Source organism: Hypanus sabinus, chromosome 11 (assembly GCF_030144855.1).
Source record: "Hypanus sabinus isolate sHypSab1 chromosome 11, sHypSab1.hap1, whole genome shotgun sequence".
Classification (NCBI taxonomy): Eukaryota; Metazoa; Chordata; class Chondrichthyes; order Myliobatiformes; family Dasyatidae; genus Hypanus; species Hypanus sabinus.
This window is the reverse complement of record NC_082716.1, coordinates 14,808,961-14,832,387: the sequence shown is the minus strand read 5'-3', so window position 1 is coordinate 14,832,387 and position 23,427 is coordinate 14,808,961. Positions and strand designations below refer to the sequence as shown.

General features: G+C 43.7%; 1 protein-coding gene across 1 annotated transcript in view; it reads left to right on the top strand.

Moving 5' to 3' along the window:
- The first annotated feature begins 6,719 nt into the window (after positions 1-6,719).
- The window catches only part of LOC132402344 (calcium-activated chloride channel regulator 1-like), a 73,780-nt gene continuing 57,072 nt past the window's right edge, over positions 6,720-23,427 (top strand). The window contains exons 1-3 of the mRNA XM_059985223.1: positions 6,720-6,884; positions 7,059-7,202; positions 15,327-15,477. Coding sequence (XP_059841206.1) covers positions 6,720-6,884; positions 7,059-7,202; positions 15,327-15,477 — 460 coding nt within the window. The remainder of the gene's footprint in view (positions 6,885-7,058; positions 7,203-15,326; positions 15,478-23,427) is intronic.

The following is a 23,427-nucleotide window of genomic DNA, read 5'->3' as shown; positions in this document are numbered from 1 at the left end:
GTCATGTGGAAGAAGACAGCACACAAGAGGTTTAGGAAGCAACGATCAGATGGGTCTATTGAGGAATATAGGGTAGCAAGAAAGGAGCTTAAGAAGGGGCTGAGAAGAGCAAGAAGGGGGCATGAGAAGGCCTTGGCAAGTAAGGTAAAGGAAAACCTCAAGGCATTCCTCAATTATGTTAAGAACAAAAGGAGTGAAGTTAGGACCGATTAGAGATAAAAGTGGGAAGATGTGCCTTGTGGCTGTGGAAGTGAGCGAGGTCCTCAATGAATACTTCTCTTCGGTATTTACCATTGAGAGGGAACTTGATGATGGTGATGACAATATGAGTGAGGTTGATGTTCTGGACCATGTTGATATTAAGGGAGAGGAGTTGTTAAGATACGGATAAGTCCCCGGGGCCTGACGGAATATTCCCCAGGCTGCTCCACAAGGTGAGGGAAGAGATTGCTGAGCCTCTGGCTAGGATCGTTATGTCCTTGTTGTCCACAGGAATGGTTCCAGAGAATTGGAGAGAGGCGAATGTTGTCCCCTTGTTCAAAAAAGGTAGTAGGGATAGTCCGGGTAATTATAGACCAGTGAGCCTTATGTCTATGGTAGGAAAGCTGTTGGAAAAGATTCTTAGAGATAGGAGCTATGGACATTTAGAGAATCCTTATCTGATCAGGGATAGTCAGCATGGCTTTGTGAAGGGCAGATCATGTCTAACAAGCATGGTAGAGTTCTTTGAGGAGGTGACCAGGCATATAGATGAGGGTAGTGCAGTGGATGTGATCTACATGGATTTTAGTAAGGCATTTGTCAAGGTTCCACACGGTAGGCTTATTCAGAAAGTCAGAAGGCATGGGCTCCAGGGAAGTTTGGCCAGGTGGATTCAGAATTGGCTTGCCTGCAGAAGGCAGAGGGTTGTGGTGGAGAGAGTACATTCAGATTGGAGGGTTGTGACTAGGGGTGTCCCACAAGCATCTGTTCTGGGACCTCTACTTTTTGTGATTTTTATTAGCGACCTGGATGTGGGGGTAGAAGGGTGAGTTGGCAAGTTTGCAGATGACACAAAAGTTGGTGGTATTGTAGATAGTGTAGAGGATTGTCAAAGATTGCAGAGAGACATTGATAGGATGCAGAAGTGGGCTGAGAAGTGGCAGATGGAGTTCAACCTGGAGAAGTGTGAGGTGGTACACTTTGGAAGGACAAATTCCAAGGCAGAGTACAAAGTAAATGGCAGGATACTTGGTAGTGTGGAGGAGCAGTGAGATCTGGGGGTACATGTCCACAGATCCCTGAAAGTTGCCTCACAGGTAGATAGGGTAGTTAAGAAAGCTTATGGGGTGTTAGCTTTCATAAGTCGAGGGATAGAGTTTAAGAAACATGATGTAATGATGCAGCTCTATAAAACACTGTTTAGGCCACATTTGGAGTACTGTGTCCAGTTCTGGTCCCTCACTATAGGAAGGATGTGGAAGCATTGGAAAGGGTACAGAGGAGATTTATCAAGATGCTGTCTGGTTTAGAGAATATGGATTATGATCAGAGATTAAGGGAGCTAGGGCTTTACGCTTTGGAGAGGAGGATGAGAGGAGACATGATAGAGGTGTACAAGATATTAAGAGGAATAGTCAGAGTGGACAGCCAGCGCCTCTTTCCCAGGGCACCAACCGCTCAGTACAAGAGGACATGGTTTTAAGGCAAGGGGAGAGAAGTTCAAGGGTGATATTAGAGGAAGGTTTCTCACACAGAAAGTGGTTGGTGCGTGGAGTGCACTGCCTGAGTAAGTGGTGGAGGCAGATACACTCGTGAAGTTTAAGACACTACTAGACAGGTATATGGAAGAATTTAAGGTGGAGGGTTATATGGGAGGCAGGATTTGAGGGTCAGCACAACATTGTGGCCCGATTGGCCTGTAGTGTGCTGTACTATTCTATGTTCTATGAAGTCCATTTAGAACAGATGCAGAGAAATGACTTTAGTCATTTGTTGCCATGAACGCCTGTAAAGGCCAGTTTATTGGGTGTATTTAAGGCAGAGCTAGATAGGTTCTTGATTAGCCAGGGAATCAAAGGGTATGGGATGAAAGCAGGAGAGTGGGGATGACTGGAAGAATTGGATCAACCCATGATTGAATGGTGGAGCAAACTCAATGGGCCAAATGGTCTACTTCTGCTCCAATATCTTATGGTCTTATGGATGAGAGAAATTTGGAAAAGTACATGGATGGAAGCAATTTGGAGGACTATTTTGTGGATGTAGGTCAATGGGACTAGGCAGGTTAATACTTCAGCACATAATAGCATAATACAGGCCCTTTGGCCCACAAAGGTGTGCTGAAAATGTCCTTGCCTAGGCTTACCCATAGCTCTCTATTTTTCTAAGCACCATGTATCCATTCAGGAGCCTTTTAAAAGACACTATCGTTTCCACTTCCACCGCCGCCAGCAGCCCATTCCACACACTCACCACTCTCTGCATTAAGAAAAACTTGCCCCTGACATCTCCTCTGTACTTACTTTCAAGCACCTTAAAACTATGCCCTCTCATGCTAGCCATTACAGCCCTGGAAAAAAGCCTCTGACTATCCACATAATCAATGCCTCTCATTATCTTGTACACTTCTTTCAGGTCACCTCTTATTCTCTGTCACTCCAAGGAGAAAAGGCTGAGTTCACTCAACCTACTCTCATGAGGCATGCTTCCCAATCCAGTCAACATCCTTGTAAATCTTCTCTGCACCCTTTCTATGGTTTCCACATCCTTCCTGTAGTAAGGCGACCAAAATTGAGCACAGTACTCCAAGTGGGGCCTGACCAGGGTCCTATATAGCTGCAACATTACCTTTCAGCTCTTAAACTCAATCCCGATTAATTAAGGCCAATACACCATATGCCTTCTTAACTATAGAGTCCACCTACACTGCTGCTTTGAGTGTCCTATGGACTTGGATCCCAAGATCCCTCTGATCCTACACACTGCCAAGAGTCTTGCCATTAATGCTATATTCTGCCATCATATTTCACCTACCAAAGTGAACCACCTCACACTTATCTGGGTTGAACTCCATCTGCCACTTCTCAGCCCAGTTTTGCATCCTATCAATGTCCCGCTGTAACCTCTGACAGCCCTCCACACTATCCACAACACTCCCAACCTTGGTGTCATCAACAAATTTACTAACCCATCCCATCCAGGTCATTTATAAAGATCACAAAGAGAAGGGGTCCCAAAACAGATCCCTGAGGCACACCACTGATCACTGGCCTCCAAACAGAATATGACCCCATCTACAATCACTCTTTAGCCTTCTGTGGGGAAGCCAGTTCTGGATCCACAAAGCAATGTGTAGTCACATCCTCAAAAAATTCAGCCAGGCTCATAAGGCATGATCTGCCTTTGACAAACCCGTGCTGCCTTTGCAAATGTTCATAAATCCTGCCTCTCAGGATCTTCTCCATCAGCTTACCAACCACTGAAGTAAGACTCACTGGCCTATAATTTCCTGGGCTATCCCTACTCACCTTCTTGAATAAGGGAAAAACATGCACAACTTTCCAATCGTCCAGAACCTCTCCCATCCTCATTGATGGTGTAAAGGTCATTGCCAGAGGCTCAGCAGTCTCCTCCCTCATTTCCCACAGTAGCCTGGGGTACATCCCGTCTGATCCCAGTGAATTATCCAACTTGATACTTTTCAAAATCTCCAGCACATCTGTTTACTTAATATCTACATGCTCAAGCTTTTCAGTCCACTGCAAGTCATCCCTACAATCGCCAAGATCCTTTTCCATAGTGAATGCTGAAGCAAAGTATTCATTAAGTACCTCTGCTACCTCCTCTAGTTCCATATACACTTTTCCACTGTCACACTTGATTGGTCCTATTCTCTCATGTCTTACCCTCTTGCTCGTCACATACTTCTAGAATGCCTGGGGGTTTTCCATAATCCTGTCCGTCAAGGCCTTCTCATGGCCCCATGATTTGTCGTACTGTCATACATCTAGGGTAGCCTCTGTCTAAGATCATTGAGAGTTAAAAAGTGAGCAAGTTTTCTAGTTAAATATTACCCTGCCAAGAACATGCAAGCACTTGTAGGAAAAATGAGAAGGGGTTGTTTGTGAGAATGTATGCACTGTTTGTCATCTGAATAAATCAGATAAATGTCTACTGACATGTATTGTGAAATTTGCTAATTTGTGGTTGCATTATATATGTAAAAAAATCAGTCTTTTTCCACCTAAATCCATGAGATTTCACTTGCTCTTGATCTCTTCAATGTCCTGGTCATGATCACCTCATATTTTCCGTAGATATCCAGTCACTGTACACTTCTATCTCCATCAATAAGGCCTTAAAGCTCTTTGCTTCTTTCTAGATATTAAGCATAATCAGTTTCCCCCTCCACCACCTTCCTCTGTCTGCCAGAAGTGGTCCTCACGCTCATCAATTTATCTTTAGGCTTCTCCTGCCTTCTCCAACCTCAAGATGTAGCCATGGGTGTCATCCTGTGCTCTAGATATGCCTGCCTTTTCATCAGCTATGTAGAACAGTCCATTTTCCAATCCTACACTGGTAACACTCCCCTAAACTTTCTGTGCTACATTGATGAATGCATTAGTGCTGCTTCCTAAAGCCATGCTGTATTTGTCAATTTCATCAGCATTGTTTCCAACTTTCCACCCTGCCCTCATACTTACTTGGTCCATCTCTGAGACTTCTACCCCCTTTCTCGATCTCTCTTTCTCTGTGTCTGGAGAGAGACTATTTACTGATGTATTTTATAAACCTTCTGACCCTCACAGGTATCTTGACTATAGCTCTTCCCACTCTGCTACTTTAAAATTGCTATTCCCTTCTCTCAGTTGCCCTGCCTCCATCTTATTTGTCCTCAGGAGGAGGTTTTCCATTCCAGAACATCCTTCTTGAAAGAATGGGGTTTCCCTTCCGGTACCACCAATACTACCCTCTCCCTTACCTCCTCCATTTCCCAGTCATCTGCCCTCACTCCATCTTTTCATCATCATAACAATAATAGACAATAATAGACTTCATAATTATCTACTACCCCACACGCCTCTGCATCCAAAACCTCATTCTCCATAACCTCTGCCATCTTCAGTGGGTTCCTACCACAAAATATATTCTGCCCCCCCCCCCCCCACAACAACCCTCTGCTTTCAGCAGGGATCATTCTCAACATGGCCCTCTTATCCATTTATCTTTACCAATTGATTTCACTCAGGTACATAAGTCTTAGGTCCCACATCTTTAGGTTAAGCAGCAATTATTACCTTACAACACACACAAAATGCTGGAGGTACTCAGCAGGTCAAGCAGTTTCTGTGGAAAAGACTAAACAGTGATGTTTCAGGACCCTTCATCTCAACTGGAAATAAAAGATGCAAAGTCAGATCAACAGCTGCGGGGATGGTGGTGGGAGATGGGGAAGAAGTACAAGATCATAGGTGAAAGGTGAAGACAGGAGGGGGGGGGTGAAGTAATGAACTGAGAAGTTGATTGGTGAAAGAGACCAAGGCTAGAGAAGACAGAATCCAATAGGAGAGGTTTGAAGACCATGGAAGAAAGGGATGGGGGAGAAGCATAGAGTGAGGTGATAGGCAGGTAAGGAGAGAATGTGAGAGAGGGAAATGGGAATGGGGGAATGCCAAAGAAGGTGGGGGGGGGGAACAATTACTGTAAGGTTGAGAATTTAATGTTCACATCATCAGGTTGGAGGCTACCTAGACAGAATACAAAGTGCTGCTCCTCCAAAATGAGAGTGGCCTCATCACAGCGGTAAAGGAGGTCATGGACTGACATGTTGGAATGGGAATGGGAGGTAGAATTGAAAGAGGTAGCCACTGGGCTACCTCACTTTTTTGATGGATGGAGTATCGGTGCTCAGTAAAGTGGTCACCCATCCTACACTGGGTCTCACCAATATATAGGATTTACCAGGAGCACCAGATACAATACACGATCACAACAGACTCACAAGTGAAGCATCATTTCACCTGGAAGGACTGTTTGGGGCCCTGAATGGTAGTGAGGGAGGAGGTGTAGGTGCAGGATTGGCACTTTTTCCAATTTCAAGGAAAGATACCAGAAGGGAGGTCAGAGGGGAGGGGTGAATGGGCAAAGGAGTCACGTAGGGAGCAATCCCTGTGGAGAATGGAACGTGGGAGGGAGGGAAAGCCTGAGCAGAGTTTATTCATCACATACACTGGGAAAGCACCAGATTATTTTTTACTTAAATAAATTACTTACATCTGTATTTACTCAGAAAATGGACACAGAGTGTGTGGAAGTGAGGCAAAGTGGTATCAAAGCAGACCCTATACAGATATCAGAGTAGGAGGTGTTTGCTGGCTTGAGGCAAATTAGGCCATTTTAGGTACGACCCATCTACTCTATGCATCTACAGCACGTAATGTCCTTCAGGTCATCAATATGCATTAAACGTGGGAACAGTCTCCAACAAAGTTGAACTTGTTATTCACAGAGAGCTTTGTTGGATTCATTCCAAGATGAACTTTTCTTGCACCTCTGTGTCTGATGCATATCAATGTCATGTTAAGATTTGCTGATGCTGAAAGATTGGAACAAGTTGGAAATTCTGAGCCAACATCACACCCTTTTTGTGCTGAGGTACAATTTTTCATTCATTTTTGAGTCACTGGCAAAAGTGTTTTTGTAAGCATAGGAAGCAAGTGGAGTAAAGCTTCAATGCAATGGTGGTTCTTCAAAAAACATTTAATCTGGTGTTCAGCTACATCCTGTGTGCTTATGTTGAGAGCAGCCATGGAATAAGCGTGGTGGATAATGGATTTAGAGATGTTGTGATTGCAATTAAACCGAGTATCCCATATGATAAGAAACTTCCTGAAAAAATCCAGGTAAGATCTAAAATAAATTCGTATCTGTTGCTTTATGTCAATGATGTGTTGCATTACCTTGAAATCAGGATTTCATGACAGGAGGAAGAGTTAAAAGAATATGTGGCCTTAATTGCTTTGGTATCATAATTAAAACACAATGAGATATTGATTTTAAACTTTTGTTTCCTTTAGGCAATGATGACTGAAGCCTCCTCCTTCCTGCATCAAGCTACCAAACAGCGGCTCTATTTTTCAGATGTTAAAATCCTTTTGCCTAAAACCTGGCCATATATCTCCAGCTTGGTTCAAAGACCAACTAATCAATCATATGAGAAGGTAAGAACAATGAAATCAGAGTGATAGTAAATGGTTGTATATCAGATTGAATAATGGTAGAGAGCTAGTATCTAGTTGCCCAGGGTTCGGTACTGAAATGGATGTGTTGGATAGCATTTATAAATTTATGGATGAAGGAATGGCAAAGTGTGAGAGGGTGATAATGTACACTGGTGTAGATGGACCTGCTGAATAGGCAGCAAGTTACAGGTGAAGAGAAAGACTGTATATAAAATATAACACTAATTATCTGCTGTTCAATCGTTCAAAAATCCTGATGGTTTAGCACTTGGCTCACTAATGATGTTTCTCTCCCCCTCCCCCCACTCCCCAATAGAAACTCACCAGTGCCCCATTTCTATTCTCCTTTCAACTTATCCAGGTATCAGTCTGGATAACACAACACAACATTGGCACAAAGCAGCAGTTGTGAATTCATTTTAGTTCTTACCTGGATTTTTTCAGGAAGCTTCTTATCATATGGGATACTTGGTTTAACTGCAATCACAATGCCCTCCATTGAACTCACTGGAATCCTTTTTCCTGCGCTCTCATTATCCAAACCAGTGCCCCATTTCCAAAGTCCTTTTCACTGCATTAAACCCCAGTTTCTGCTCTCTCCCTTTCAACTGCCCCAGTCCCGGTTTCTCCCCTCCTCTTCAACTCACCACAACTCTGTTTCAGTGATCTCTTTAAACTCAATAGCACCTCATTTCCCATGGTCCCTTTAAGTTCACCCAGTTCCCTTTTCCTATTGCCCTTTTACACTAATCGTGGCCTGGTTCCTGCTCCAGATTCAGATTTCGGTTCATTTATTTATCATTTGTACATTGTTAATACATTACACTGTCTGTTTCAATGAACACAATCTGAGGATGTGCTGGGGCAGCCTGCAATCGTCACCCCACATTCCAGTGCCAACGTAATATGCCCTTAATGCTTGGCAGAACATAATTGAACTCAACAGACAACAAAACAACACCACAACAAGTGCCTTTCCTCCCTCCCACCCCCTCCCCACATACATGGATATTCCTCCAGGCTCCAGACTTTGTCCATCAAACCTTGATTTCCAGTTTTCTGATCAACTTTCAGACTTCAGTTTTCAGTATCAACTCCCACAGAGGCCAACGATGGGTCCCCGAACTCCAGGCTCACCAGCTCACCAACCTTTCAATGGAAGAACAGACTAAATGGGCTAAATGGACTAATTCTGCTCTATATTTTATGGTCTTCAAGGTTCAAAGACGCAAACATGAGAAAATCTGCAGATGCTGGAAGTTCAAGCAACACACACAGAATGCTGGTGGAACACAGCAGGCCAGGCAGCATCTATAGGAAGAAGCACTGTCGACGTTTCGGGCCGAGACCCTTCGTCAGCACCAACTGAAAGAAGAGGTAGTAAGAGATTTGAAAGTGAGAGGAAGTGGGGGAGATCCGAAATGATAGGAGAAGACAGGAGGGGATGGATGAAGCTAAGAGCTGGAAAGGTGATTAGCAAAAGTGATACAGAACTGGAGAAGGGAGAGGATCATGGGATGGGAGGCCTAGGGAGAAAGAACGGGGGAGGGAGCCCCAGAGGAAGATGGAGAGCAGGCAAGGAGTGATTGTGAGAGGGACAGAAAGAGAAAAAAGAGAGAGAGAAAAAAGGGGGAAATAATGAATAAGTAGATCCCATGATCCTCTCCCTTCTCCAGCTCTGTATCCCTTTTGCCAATCAACTTTCCAGCTTTCAGCTTTACCCCACCCCCTCCGGTCTTCTTCTATCATTTTGCATTTCTCCCTCCACCTCCTACTTTCAAATCTCTTAGTATCTTTCCTTTCAGTTAGTCCTGACGAAGGGTCTTGGCCCGAAACATCGACAGCGCTTCTTCCTATAGATGCTGCCTGGCCTGCTGCGAATACAAAACTCATTCTATTTTTGGTGTTCCTGCAACCGATGCTCTCATTTTAAGGACTCTTTATCTTACTATTTCATTGTCTTTCAGTTCATGTTAATTCATACTGTTATGTACCCCGTAACTGGGTGTCATACCAGCAAAGATAGAAGTATTCATTGGAGTCTGGCACTATTTCCAAAAAAGTGTTTATTAGTAAAATATACAAATCAATATCAACAATGCAAATATACAGATAATACACGTTAGCAATACTAAACCTAAAAGTGTGGGTATAATAATAATCAATAATAAACAAACTCTATCGTTGTCTAGGGGATAATGAATTATCATGGGAAAGTATAAAGTTCATTTCAGTTCATGTAGACTGAGGTAGTTGTTAGTTCTTTTGTTGTAACCATTGGAGGGAGAAAGAGAGAGAGGGCAAGCAAACAGTGACAGCTACAGTCAGTCAAACCTTCCTTTACGTTCTTGATCTGTTGATCTGTTGTTGTGGCCATTCAGGTATGACCCCTCTGTCCTTTAGCTAGACCGTTCTTCTATGGTGGACTCGTCACCCAGGCAAGGGTGGACACACACACAAACCCACACCGGCCTCGCTACAAACACTGTGAGTTAAAATTGACCGATCCTTCGTTCAGTCTCCGATGGCCCACACCTTCTCGTGGGTTCCAACACTTAAGCAGTGCTCACTAGTGTGTCTCCTGGTGCGTCTGAGGGGTGTCTCCCCAGACCTCACTTTTAGCCCTACTCACAGGGTCTCAGGTGTCAATCAGTTTTGAATGGCTTAGCCCATCAAACCAGCCCACTCCGGCTCTCCACTGAGGAATTTTAATTAACAGAATGGTACCAAGTAAACAGCCCTCTCCAGAGCCATAAGTCTTTCAGGAGTCATAATATGGTGGAACAACAAGTCTCTCTCCCCTCTCTTATCAGTAGCAGATGTTCTGGCATGCTTTTGTTCCATCCCTTTCTCTCTCATTAGCAGCGTAGTAACAGTAACAGTTTGTGATTCTCCCGAGGGAGGGGACATGGGCAACCCTGCACCCTTCTGCCCATCAAAGCTGTTCATCCTTCGTAACACCCCCATCCTTCTAGGAATTTTCACCAAAAGGGAAAATTAACTAATACAGCGTCTTACAGAATTACAGAACCTAACAAAATACTGAAGTGTTTTTTAACTACAAAGCAATACAGATATACAGTCAACTTGGCATCTAGATAAACAGTCAGTGATTACATTGTCACTCCCTTTAATATGTTGTATCTTAATATCTTAATATCTTGTATCTTAATAAATTCCTGTAGCTTCAGACTCCAATTTAATAACCACTGATTTTTTTTCTCTTTGTTAGCCAACAAATACCAAGGGTTGTGATCTTAGCTTAAATGTGTATTACAAAATGTGAACAACACATGTGTGATTATACTGTGGAACATTACAAAGGTCTGTGCAAATACTAATCTCTATTTTACTTTTAAACCTAACATTCAATCTTTCATGATGGTGTCTTTATCTTTTACATGCCTTGTCGCATTCCCTCAAAACCAGATCCTGTTATTCAAAGTGGCATTTTGTCAACCTTTGCCTCTTTTCCACTTAACTCTCACATGGTTAGCTTGCTCACCAGTGTGGAATAGGCTTTCACATACTCCTTTCATAGGAGTTATCTTATCACCAATGTTTTCCAAACTTAGCCCATTTTCTGAACTTCCACACAATTCTTTATTTTTGAGCAAGTCATTAATTTTATCTTCAGGATCTTTCATTCTATTTGTTTTCAGTTTAACATCTGCAAGTGATCCCTCTTTGTCAAAACAACACTTTTGGTTCTGTCCCTCCAAATCACCTCCTTTAATAACATCAGCGAGTTGTTTACCTTTAAATTCCAAAAGAAACTGTAATTGATTCACAGGTACCTTGCTAACAAGCCATTGTTCCTTCAGCATGGTTACTGCTTCTAAAACCAATCCAGCCTTTAAATTTTTATTCAATTTAAGAACAACACCTATCTCTTCTCCTTCAGTAATATTCACATCACCACCTTTCATTTCATCAATAACTTTTAACACACCTTCTAACACAAACAACTGAGAATTCTCACTTTCCACTGGTACCAAGGTTAACCTTTTCTTCACTGAACCAAGTCCATCTGACCCAAAAGAACTGCATTCCTTTTCAACTAAATCAGATACCTCAGACTTTTCCTGAGTTTCAGTACTAGGTTCAGTACCCTGTGACTCCACAGGTACTTCAACAATCTGAACACAAGCAGACAGGACATCTACCTCTCCTAGGCTTTCAATACCCATCCCCTTTTCAAATTCCAAGTTCCCCTGATCCTCCCAGTTACTCTCTGGGCAACTCCCATCTGGAGTAAACTCAACCCTGTGGGTTAAAACAACTTCATCTGCTAACCCAGCAGACTCCTTCAAGGTAATGGTATCCTTTTCATCTAGGACTGCCCTTATATCATTATCAGGAACACATTTAAATTTTTCAACTTCAAACTGCTCCGTTAAGCCAGACAGATCATCCATGTCCAACCCTGGACCTTCTAACTGCCTTATCTGTTTCTCATCTTTACTCTGTGACTCTATACATTCTCTCTTAGCTAAGGGTAGGTCTACCTTCTCTCCTTTACTCTCTTTCACCTCCCTATTCTCCGCTTTACCATCCCCTAACCCCTCTTGGTACAGGGTCGGTAAAAACGTCTCAGCCAAATCAACACTGGACTCATTTAAACTGTCCTCTTTCTCAGCCACCTTTCTCGACATGCTGCGAGTGATCGCACATGCGGGATAGATCTTAGAATCTAGGGCCGGGTCCTCAGCACTCACAGGCTTGCTTGTCAGCTTCACTGCTGAACACACGTCACCACCTGCTAAATCATTACCAAGAAGGACGTCCACGCAGTCTCTCAATAATTCTGACCGCACCCCTACTTCGACTGGTCCAGACAGCAGGTCACATTTTAAAATGATCCCATGCAAAGGTACAGCTTCTGTCCTTTTTCCTATACCGCTTAATACCACCTCTCCAGTTTCAGGACCAAAATCTAGCACCTTACTTAGGATCAATGACTGATCAGCCCCAGTATTTCTCCAGATTCTCACTGGAACTGGGGTCTCTCCTTCTTTCACAGACACCGGCCCTTCTGAAATAAATTTCTCACACCCCTCTGGTACTCTATCTACCTTTACCTTCCTCGTTGATTTGCTGATCAACTCAATACACCCTGTAGGGACTGCCAGTTTCCCTTTTCCTGTCTTCTTTTTCGGAGCAAAGCACTTAGATGCTATATGACCAATCTTTCCACAATTATAACAGGTCAAGCCGGGAACCTTCCTGCCAGCCTGCTTGTCCTCCTCCTTACCTTTACCACTAGCTCCCGGCTTATTCTCTACCTTAGCCGGTGGGCTTTCTGTACCATCCCTACTGCCTTTCTGGTAACTCTTATTTGAGGAAAACCTTGTCTTGTGGGTTGGGGCATATTCATCTGCGAACCTGGCTAATTCTGATATAGACTTATTCGTTTTCTCATTCAGATACATCCTGATATTGTCCAAAACACAACCTTTAAATTCCTCAATCAGAATTAACTCTCTGAAACGATGGAAATCTTCCTCCACCTTTTCTGCAGCACACCAATGATCCAAGAGCACACCCTACTCATAGGCAAACTCTGCATATGTCTGATTCCATAGTTTCTTTAAATCTCTGAACTTTTGTCTATACGCTTCAGGTACCAACTCATAGGCCCGAAGGATAGCCTGCTTTACTTCCTCACAATCCTCATTCCCCTCCTCGGACAACGCCGCATATGCCCATTGAGCCTTCCCTTTTAATACACTTTGTAACAATGCCACCCATTGATCTCTGGGCCAAATCTGATTCACTGCCACCTTTTCAAAATGCAAGAAGTAACTATCAACATCTGTCTCCGCGAACTGAGGTACTAACCTAAAATCCCTACTAACATTAAACTTCTCCTCTCTTGAGCTTTCCCCTTGGTCTTTTCCCTGTTGCTTTAACCTTCCATGTCCAGCGCATGCTGCCTATCTCTCTCCTTTTCCCTTTCCTCCATCTCCCTTTCAGCTTTTTCCTTCTCCCATGCAGCTCTTTCACACTCCCTTTTCACCTCTAACTCCTTTAACTGGAGCTCATACTCCCTTTTCTTCTGTTCCGCATCCAACCGTAATCTTTCCATCTCTAACTGAACCACCCCAACAACTGGTTTCTTTTCAGGGAACAGATCCAATACCCCAGCCGAAAACACATCCTTGTCCATATAATACTGGGCTATGGCCCTCTGGATCTCCCACTTTTTCATTGACGACTTCACCTCTGTGAGATTTAATCGTTTCGCAATATCCACCAAGACTGTCTTTGTGGCATCCTCCAGCGCCTTCAAAGTTGGGCTTTCTAAAAATTTGTCTATATCCATCTTTGTTGACTTCCCGTCTGGTTACCCACACAACCAGCTCAAACAACGGACTTATAGCCTGATTCACTGGCCCCCAATTTGGTAATCAAACACCGGATGAGCCCCCAATTTGTAATGTACCCCGTAACTGGGTGTCTTACCAGCAAAGATAGAAGTATCCATTGGAGTCAGGTACTATTTCCAAAACAGTGTTTATTAGTAAAATATACGAATCAATATCAACAACGCAAATATATAGATAACACACGTTAGCAATACTAAACCTAAAAGTGTGGGTATAATAATAATCAATAATAAACAAGCTCTATTGTTGTCTAGGGGATAATGAATTATCATGGGAAAGTATAAAGTTGAGTTCAGTTCATGTAGACTGAGGTAGTTGTTGGTTCTTTTGTTGTAACCGTTGGAGGGAGAGAGAGAGAGAGGGCGAGCAAACAGTGACAGCTACAGTCAGTCAAACCTTCCTTTACGCTCTTGATCCATCAATGTGTTGTTGTGGCCATTCAGGTATGACCCCTCTCGCCTTTAGCTAGACCGTTCTTCTATGGTGGACTCGTCACCCAGGCAAGGGTGGACACACACACAAGCCCCCACCGGCCTCGCTATAAACACTGTGAGTTAAAATTGACCGATCCTTCGTTCAGTCTCCGATGGCCCACACCTTCTCGTGGGTTCCAACACTTAAGCAGTGCTCACTAGTGTGTCTCCTGGTGCGTCTGAGGGGTGTCTCCCCAGACCTCACTTTTATCCCTACTCACGGGGTCTCAGGTGTCAATCAGTTTTGAATGCGTTAGTCCATCAAACCAGCCCACTCCGGCTGTCCACTGAGGAATTTTAATTAACAGAATGGTACCAAGTAAACAGCCCTCTCCAGAGCCATAAGTCTTTCAGGAGTCATAATATGGTGGAACAACAAGTCTCTCTCCCCTCTCTTATCAGTAGCAGATGTTCTGGCATGTTTTTGTTCCATCCCTTTCTCTCTCATTAGCAGCGTGGTGACAGTAACAGTTTGTCATTCTCCCGGGGGAGGGGACGTGGGCAACCCTGCACCCTTCTGCTCATCAAAGCTGTTCATCCTTCGTAACAATACTCATTATTTATTGCTATTTATTTATATTTGCATTTGCACAATTTGTTGGTCATTGATTCCATTTACAGTTATTGTTCTATAGATTTGCATAGTGTCCCAAGGAAAATGAATCTCAGGGTTGTATGTGGTGACATGTACTCTGATAATAAATTTCATTTTGACTCTGACTTTACCTTGACCACTTTGACTTTAACAAAGCATGACACAGCAACCAAGTAGCAGAAGGAAAACCACAATCTGCAGATATGCATCAGAACAAAGAATGACTGCACTGATTCAAGATGGTAGCCTTCAACTGCCTATCAAGGGCAGCTCAAGGAGGATAATAAACATGGGTATATTTAAAGCGGAGTTGTTAGGTTCTTGATTCTGAAGAGCATCAAAAGTTTTGGTAGAGGACAGGAGAATGGTATTCAGAGGGATAATAAATCTGTTGTGTTTGAATAGCGGAGGAGGCTCGATAGCCCAAATGGCTCAATACTGCTCCTGTATCTTATGGTCTTATGGCCTGGTCTTCGGAGATGTCCAAATGTCAAATAATGAATGCATTACAAATAAAGATCTGGAAAATATCATTATAAATTCTATCCAATGCATATTTCTTACATTACAACTCTAGGCTCACAGTTTTATGGATTGCAACTATTACATGGGTTTTAACGTGGAAAAGTGCAATTGTATTTCATAGGCAAATGTGATCATTGCTGAACCCAATCCTCTATACGGAGACACTCCATACGCTCTGCAGTATGGAGGATGTGGGGAGAAGGGCCTCTACATTCACCTTACGCCAAACTTCCTACTAAACGACAGTCTGGTTAAAGTTTATGGTAAAAAGGGTAAGTTAACATCTTTGAAGCATATGTTTTGAATCTGATGAAACTGTATCTAGGCTTCCAGTGACAGCAACACGGGAAAAATGTAGGAAGTCAGAGGTTTTGGTGAAAAACTTGTGCTGGGTGGTAAGTTAAGTGACCACATATAAACCACCCTTTATTGAGGTGGGTGACAAGAGAATAAGGATGGAGTTGAGGGGGGCTTAACTAGGATATGAAAAAGTGGACCAGTGATGTGGAAATACTAATGGTGCTAATCTGAGAGCCGGTGCTGTCTCACTGGGCCAAATCTCCCCTTAAGAGAAATGAGACTTGAGAAATGAGACAGATAGAAAGCAAAGGGTAGCAGTGAATGGGTGTTTCTCGGACTGGCTGGAGGTGACTAGTGGGGTACCACAGGGCTCTGTATTGGGACCACAGCTATTTATGATTTATGTCAATGATTTAGATGAGGGCATTGAAAACTATATCAGCAAGTTTGCTGACGATACTAAACTGGGTGGGAGTGTGACATGCGAAGAGGACGTTAGGAGAATACAGGGAGACTTGGTTAGGCTGGGTGAGTGGGCAGATACTTGGCAGATGTCATTCAATGTGAATAAATGTGAAGTTATCTACTTTGGAAGCAGGAACAAGAGGGCAGAGTATTGTCTGAACGGTGTAGAGTTAGGTAAGGGAGAAATGCAAAGAGACCTAGGAGTCCTAGTTCACCAGTCAATGAAGGTGAATGAGCAAGTGCAACAGGCAGTGAAGAGGGCAAATGGAATGTTGGCCTTTGTTACAAGGGGAATTGAGTACAAGAGCAAGGATGTCTTTTTGCATTTGTACAGGGCCCTGGTGAGACCACACCTGGAATATTGTGTACAGTTTTGGTCTCCAGGTTTAAGGAAGGACATTCTGGCAATTGAGGAAGTGCAGCGTAGATTCACTAGGTTGATTCCTGGGATGGCAGGGCTGTCTTACGCAGAGAGATTGGAGAGAATGGGCTTGTACACACTGGAATTGAGGAGATTGAGAGGGGATGTGATTGAAACGTTTAAGATAATTAAAGGATTTGATAGGATTGAGGCAGGAAATATGTTCCAGATGTTGGGAAAGTCCAGTACCAGAGGGCATGGATTGAGAATAAGAGGTCAGTTATTTAAAGCAGAGTTGAGGAAGAGCTTCTTCTCCCAGAGAGTTGTGGAGGTGTGGAATGCACTGACTCGGAAGACGGTGGAGGCCAATTCTCTGGATGCTTTCAAGAAGGAGCTAGATAGATATCTGATGGATAGGGGAATCAAGGGATATGGGGACAAGGCAGGGACTGGGTATTGATAGTGAATGATCAGCCATGATCTCAGAATGGCGGTGCAGACTCGAGGGGCCGAATGGTCTACTTCTGCACCTATTGTCTATTGTCTATTGAGACATATCACTGCAGTATTTAAATATTCAGAAATGTGATTTTTAGTGACAGAAAATGAAAGCATTACAATGCAGAAATTACACTTTTGTTTGGTGGGTGTCAGGGGGATTACGCTGGAGTTGCTGGGTGTTAATAAGGTGCAAGCTGGATGAATGGGGAATGGGACTGATGTTAGTAATTTAGGTAGGTGATGGAACTTGGATTTAGAATTCTTTATTGTTAACCAGATGTCTATCGAAACATATAGAAGTGTCTTTAGCATTAACAAATAACACAATCTGAGGATGTGCAGGGAGCAGCCAGTAAGTGTCAGCACACATTTTGAGGCCAACGTAGCAAGCTGACCCACAACGTTCAGCAGTACAACACGGAGACAACATACACTAGGTATGAAGAATGTAACAAACCCCTTTCCCATCACCCTCACCACGCGCGTGCGCGCGCACACACACACACACACACACACACACACACACACACACACACACACACACACACACACACACACACACACACACACACACACACCTACCTCCAATCTCAGAGAATCAGGTTGGAGTTTATCTGGGGCATGTCAATGATTTACAGACAGACAGACATACAGTATTAATGGATTTGTAGCTAACTTTGCTGATGATACAAAGATAGGTGCAGGAGCAGGTGGTGTTGAGAGCCTGCAGAGAGACTTAGATAGTTTAAGGGAATGGGTAAAGAAGTGGCAAATGAAATACAATGTTGGAAAGTGGTCATGTATTTTAGTGGAAGAAATAAATGGGCAAACAATTAGTTAGATGGGGAGAGGATTCAAAATACAGAGATGCAAAGATAGCGCAGAATTACTTCCCATGGCTTCAGGATTGAGGGAAGTGGAAAGCGGCCAGTGAGTGAGTGGGCCAGTGAAGGAGCGGCAATTTGAGGCTTTGACTCGAGTGATTCTAGCAGTTGGACTGTGCAACCAAGTCAATCAAGATTTGAATAGCTCAGCAGAAAGCCATTGATTAGACAATCAAGGTTTGAATAGATCAGAGTCAGCAGAAAGCAGCTGATTGGGCATTTGAGGTCAGGTGACCAAGCAGTTTGAAAAGCTCAAAGAAATAGAGGGGTTCCTCAAGTGGAGCGGCCAGGGAAGGGGTGGCGATTTGAGGCCTTGACTTGAACAGCTTGACGAGAACAGGCGGAGGACGAGTTTGTTCCCAGTTGGTCTTCACAATGCTTCCTGAGACAGTGATGTGCCCCTCCTTTGCGATGTGGCAGTCTTGGGGGAACACCCCTCTCCCGCAAAGTCACATCTGCCAGAAGTGCATGCGGCTGGGCAATCTGGAAGACTGTGTGAGGAATCTGGAGCAGCAGCTGGATGACCTTTGAATCATAGGGGAGAATGAGGCAGTCATAGTTGAGAGCTACAGAGAGATAGTCACACCTAGGCTGCCGGAAGCAGGTCATTGGGTGACAGTCTGAGGGGGGAAAGTGAAGGAGAGTAGACAGGTAGTGCAGAGCACCCCTGTAGCCATTTCCCTGAATAATAAGTTTACTGTCCTGGATACTGTTGGCGAGGATGACCGACCAGGTGTGAGCCTTGGTGGCAGGGTCTCTGGCACTGAGTCTGACCTGTGGTGTAGAAGGATGGGACGGAGAAGAGGAGAGCTGCCATCATTGGAGACTCAAAAGTCAGGGGAGCAGACGGGAGATTTTGTGGACGTGAGGAATACACACTCCTGGGTGCCAGGGTCCGGGATGTCTCTGACCGGGTGCATGACATCTTGCTACGAGAGGGAAAGCAGCCAGAAGTTGTGATATATTTTGGGACCAACGACATAGGCAGGAAGAGGGATGAGGTCCTGAAGCGTGAGTTTCAGGAACTAGGCAGAAGGCTGAAGAACAGGACCTCAAGGGTGGCGTTGTCAGGATTGCTGCCAGTGCTACGTGATAGTGATGGTAAGAATTGGAGGAGATGGCAGTTGAATGCATGTCTGAGGAGATGGAGCAGGGAGCAGGGTTTTTGATTTTTGGATCATTGGGATCTCTTCTGGGGAAGGTGGGATCTGTACAGATTGGGTTGCACCTGAATTCGAAGGGGAGCAATATCCTTACAGGTAGGTTTGCTAGCATGGTTCGGGAGGGTTTAAACTAATCTGCTAGGGGGATGGGATCCAGAGCGATAGAGCAGTGAAAGAAGTGCATGGAGTAAAGCCAGATCTAATATAAAGAGATGCTTTGAGGAAAGGGAAGCAGAATAAAGGGTGTAAACATAGTAAGCTAGAACGGTTAAAGTGTGTGTACTTCAATGCAAGAAGTATCAGGAACAAAGGTGATGAACTGAGAGCTTGGATACATACATGGAATTATGATGTAGTGGCCATTACGGAGACTTGGCTGGCACCAGGGCAGGAATGGATTCTCAATATTCCTGGATTTCAGTGCTTTAAAAAGGATGGTGGGGGGGGGGGGGGGTAGGAGGGGTGGCATTACTGGTCAGGGATACTATTAAAGCTACAGAAAGGGTGGGTAATGTAGCAGGATCCTCTTTTGAGTCAGTATGAGTGGAAGTCTGTAACAGGAAGGGAGCTGTTACTCTACTGGGGTAATCTACAGGTCCCCAGGTAGCAGCAGAGATACCGAGGAGCAGATTGGGAGGCAGATTTTGGAAAGGTGCAAAAATAACAAGGTTGTTATCTTATGGTCTTATGTCAGAATGAGAATCAGAATCAGGTTTATTATCACCAGCATGTGGCATGAAATTTGTTAACTTAGCAGAAGTTCAATGCAGTACATAATATAGAAGAGAGAAAAAAATGATAAATAAAATAAAAATAATAAATAAGTCAATTACAGTATATGTATATTGAATAGATTTTAAAAATATGCAAAAAACAGAAATACTCTATATGTAAAAAAGTGAGGTAATGGCCAAGCATTCAATGTCCATTTAGGAATTGGATGACAGAGGGGAATAAGCTGTTCCTGAATCACTGAGCTTCTGGCTTCTGCACCTCCTGCCTAATGGTAACAATGAGAAAAATGTTCTCTGTGTGCTGTAGTCCTTAATAATGGATGCTGCCTTTCTGAGATACCGCTCCCTGAAGATGTCCTGGGTACTTTATAGGCTAGTACCCAAGATGGAGCTGACTAGATTTACAACCTTCTGCAGCTTCTTTTGGTCCTGTGCAGTAGCCCCTCCATACCAGACAGTGTTTCACCCTGTCAGAATGCTCTCCACGGTACAACTGTAGAAGTATTTGAGTGTATTTGTTGACATGCCAAATCTCTTCAAATTCCTAATGAAGTATAGCTGCTGTCTTGCCTTTATAAATACATTGATAGGTTGGGACCAGGTTAGATCCTCAGAGGTCTTGAACTTGAAACTTCTCACTCGCTCCACTTTAATCCCTCTTGGAGGATTGGTATGTGTTCCTTCGTCTTGCCCTTCCTGAAGTCCACAACCAGCTCTTTCGTCTTAAATTTGATGTAGAGTGCCAGGTTGTTGCTGCTGCAACAGTCCACTAGTTGGCATCACTCACTACTGTATGCCCTCTCGTCACCACCTGAGATTCTAACAACAATGGTTGTATCATCAACAAAATTATAGATGGCATTTGAGCTATGCCTAGCCACACAGTCATGTATATTTAGAGAATGGATTAATGGACTAAGCACACACCCCTGAGGTGTGCCAGTGTTGATCATCAGCAAGAAGGGTATGTTATCACTAATCTGCACAGATTGTGGTCTTTCGGTTAGGAAGTTGAGGATCCAATTGCAGTGGGAGGTACAGAGGCTCGGGTTCTGTAACTTCTTATTAAAGTTTGTGGGATAATGGTATTAAATGCTGAGCTATAGTCAATGAACAGCATCCTGACGTAGGTGTTTGTGTTGTCCAGGTGATCTAAAGCCATGTGGAGAGCCAATGAGTTTGTGTCTGCCATTGACCTATCATGGCAATAGGCAAATTGCAAAGGGTCCAGGTCCTTGCTGAGGCAAAAGTTCAGTCTGGTCATGACCAACCTCTCAAAGCATTTCATCACTGTCGATGTGAGTGCTACTGGGCAATAGTTATTAAGGCTGCTCACATTATTCTTCTTAGGCACTGGTATTATTGTTCCTTTTTGATGCAAGTGGGAACTTCTGCCCATAGCAGTGAGAGGTTGAAAATGACACTGAATACTCCAGCTGGTTGGTTTGCACAGGTTTTCAGAGCCTTTCCAGGTACTCTGTTGGGACCTTCCCCCTTGCAAGGGTTCACTCTCTTTAAAGACAGCCTAACATCGGCCTCTGAGACAGAGATCACAGGGTCATCAGGTGCAGTAGAGATCTTCACAGCTGCATTTGTGTTCTTCATTTTAATGTGGGCATAGAAAGCGTTGAGTTCATCTGGTAGTGAAGCATTGCTGCCATTCATGCTATTGGGTTTCACTTTGTAAGAATTAATTTCTTGCAAACCCTGCCAGAGTTGCTGTGCATCCAATGTCACCTCCAACCTCATTCAAAATCGTCTCTTCACCCATGAAATGTCCTCTGCAAGTCATATCTGGTTTTCTGATACAGGCCTAGGTTGCCAGACTTGAATGTCACAGATCTAGCCTTCAGCAGATAAGATACCTCCTGCTTCATCCACAGCTTTTGGTTTGGGAATGTACAGTAAGTCTTTATGGGCCCACACTCATCCACACAGGTTTTAATGCAGCATACTCAGCCAGGTTCGAAAATGAATCCCTGAATACAGTCCAGCCCACCGATTCAAAGCAGTCCTGTAAGTGCTCCGTGCTTCCTTTGTCCATACCTTGGTCCTCACTACTGGTGCTGCAGTCTTCAGTCTCTGCCTATACTCAGGGAGTTGAAGTACAGCTAGGTGACCAGACTTCCTGAACTGAAGGTGTGGAATAGGATGATAGGCATTCTTGATGGTGGTGTAGCAATGGTCCAGTGTGTTGTCTCCTTTGATATTGCAAGTGATCTGTTCATGGTAGTTGCTTAGCGATTTTTTTCAGACTGGCCTTGATAAAATCTCCCAAAATGATGGTGAAGGCATTAGGGTGCGCTGTTTTGTGCATGTTGATCCCATTGCTCAGATCATCTAAAGCCTGCTTGACATTGGCATGAGGTGGAATGTAAACTGCAACCAGAATGACCCCAGAGAACTCCCGTGGTAGGTAAAAAGGACGACACTTTACTGCGAGATATTCCAGGCCTGGTGAGCAGAATTGGGACAGGATTGATATAGTTGTGCACCAAGTAAAGTTGATCATGAGGCATACTCCTCCATCTCTGCTTTTGACACACTCTTTAGATCTATCCTGGTCGTGTATAGTAAACCCGTCGATCTGAATCATTGCATCCGGTACAGAAGTGGTTAACCAGGATTCTGTGAAACAAAGGACACACCTGGTCCTAATGTCCCTTGACTTAGCATCCTCAATCTGAGATCATCGATTTTATTCATCAGAGACTGCATGTCTGCCAGCAAGATAGTTGGTATAGGGAGTTTAAAACCCCTTTTCCTTAAATGTGCTTGTAACCCTGCTTTGCACCTTTGCTTCCTCTGAGATATCCTTTGCGGGTGCTTCCAACCACAATCGGTGTGGTTTCCGTCAGTTTTAAGCAGCGATAGTTTGTTTAAACACATTAAGACATCTTTGTTGACTCTACTGACCTTGGAAGCAGTTGTGCTTTATAGCTGTATCAAGCTGAAATGGGAATATTTAATCATATCACATATTTAATATGTGAGAAGTGGATTGGGAATGGGGAAATACCGATAGTATTCATCTGAGACCTGGCATAGACGCAATGGGTAAGATGTCCCTTTTTCTATGTTATAGAAATAAGAGATAGGAAAAATATCATACCAATAACTAAACATTCTGAAAAGTGTTGCTAACAACCTGCATGTAACTCTATTGTAATGCCAGCGAACCGGGTTCAGTTTTTCTGCTGTCTGTGAGGAGTTTGTACATTCTCCCCAAGACTGCATGGGTTTCCTTTGGCTTTTCTAATTTCCTTCCACATTCCAAAGATGTACGGTTAGGGTTGGTGAGTTGTGGCCATGCTATATTGGTGCTGGAAGCATGGTGAGACATGTGAGCTGCTCCAGCACATCTTCGGATGAAGCAAAATGCCACTTTTCACTGTATGTTTCAAAGTACAGGTGATAAATAAAGCTGATCTTTATCTTTATCATCAGAAAATGGATGAGACTGACAGTGAGTTAGAAAGGTTTTCAGTTTTTAAACAAATTTGTGATCTTTTTCCAATAGATTAGCACCCTAGAGTTAGCGAACTTTAGGATAGCGTATTCCAGAGTAAGCTAATATCCCCTTACTAAATCCTGCCACTGTCTGTAAGGAATTTGTAGCTCTTCCCGTGACTGCATGGGTTTCCTTCAGTGCTGTGGTTTCCTCCCACATTCCAAAGATGTGTGGTTTAATTTTTTTTACTGCTCATTATGCCACAAGTGTTTAGGGAAGCAATGAACGTCCTCCATTTCTGGCATTGTTCGGGGCTTCCTTCTTCATGTCAGTAGCTTCCTTTTGGGTCTCACTATTATCAGT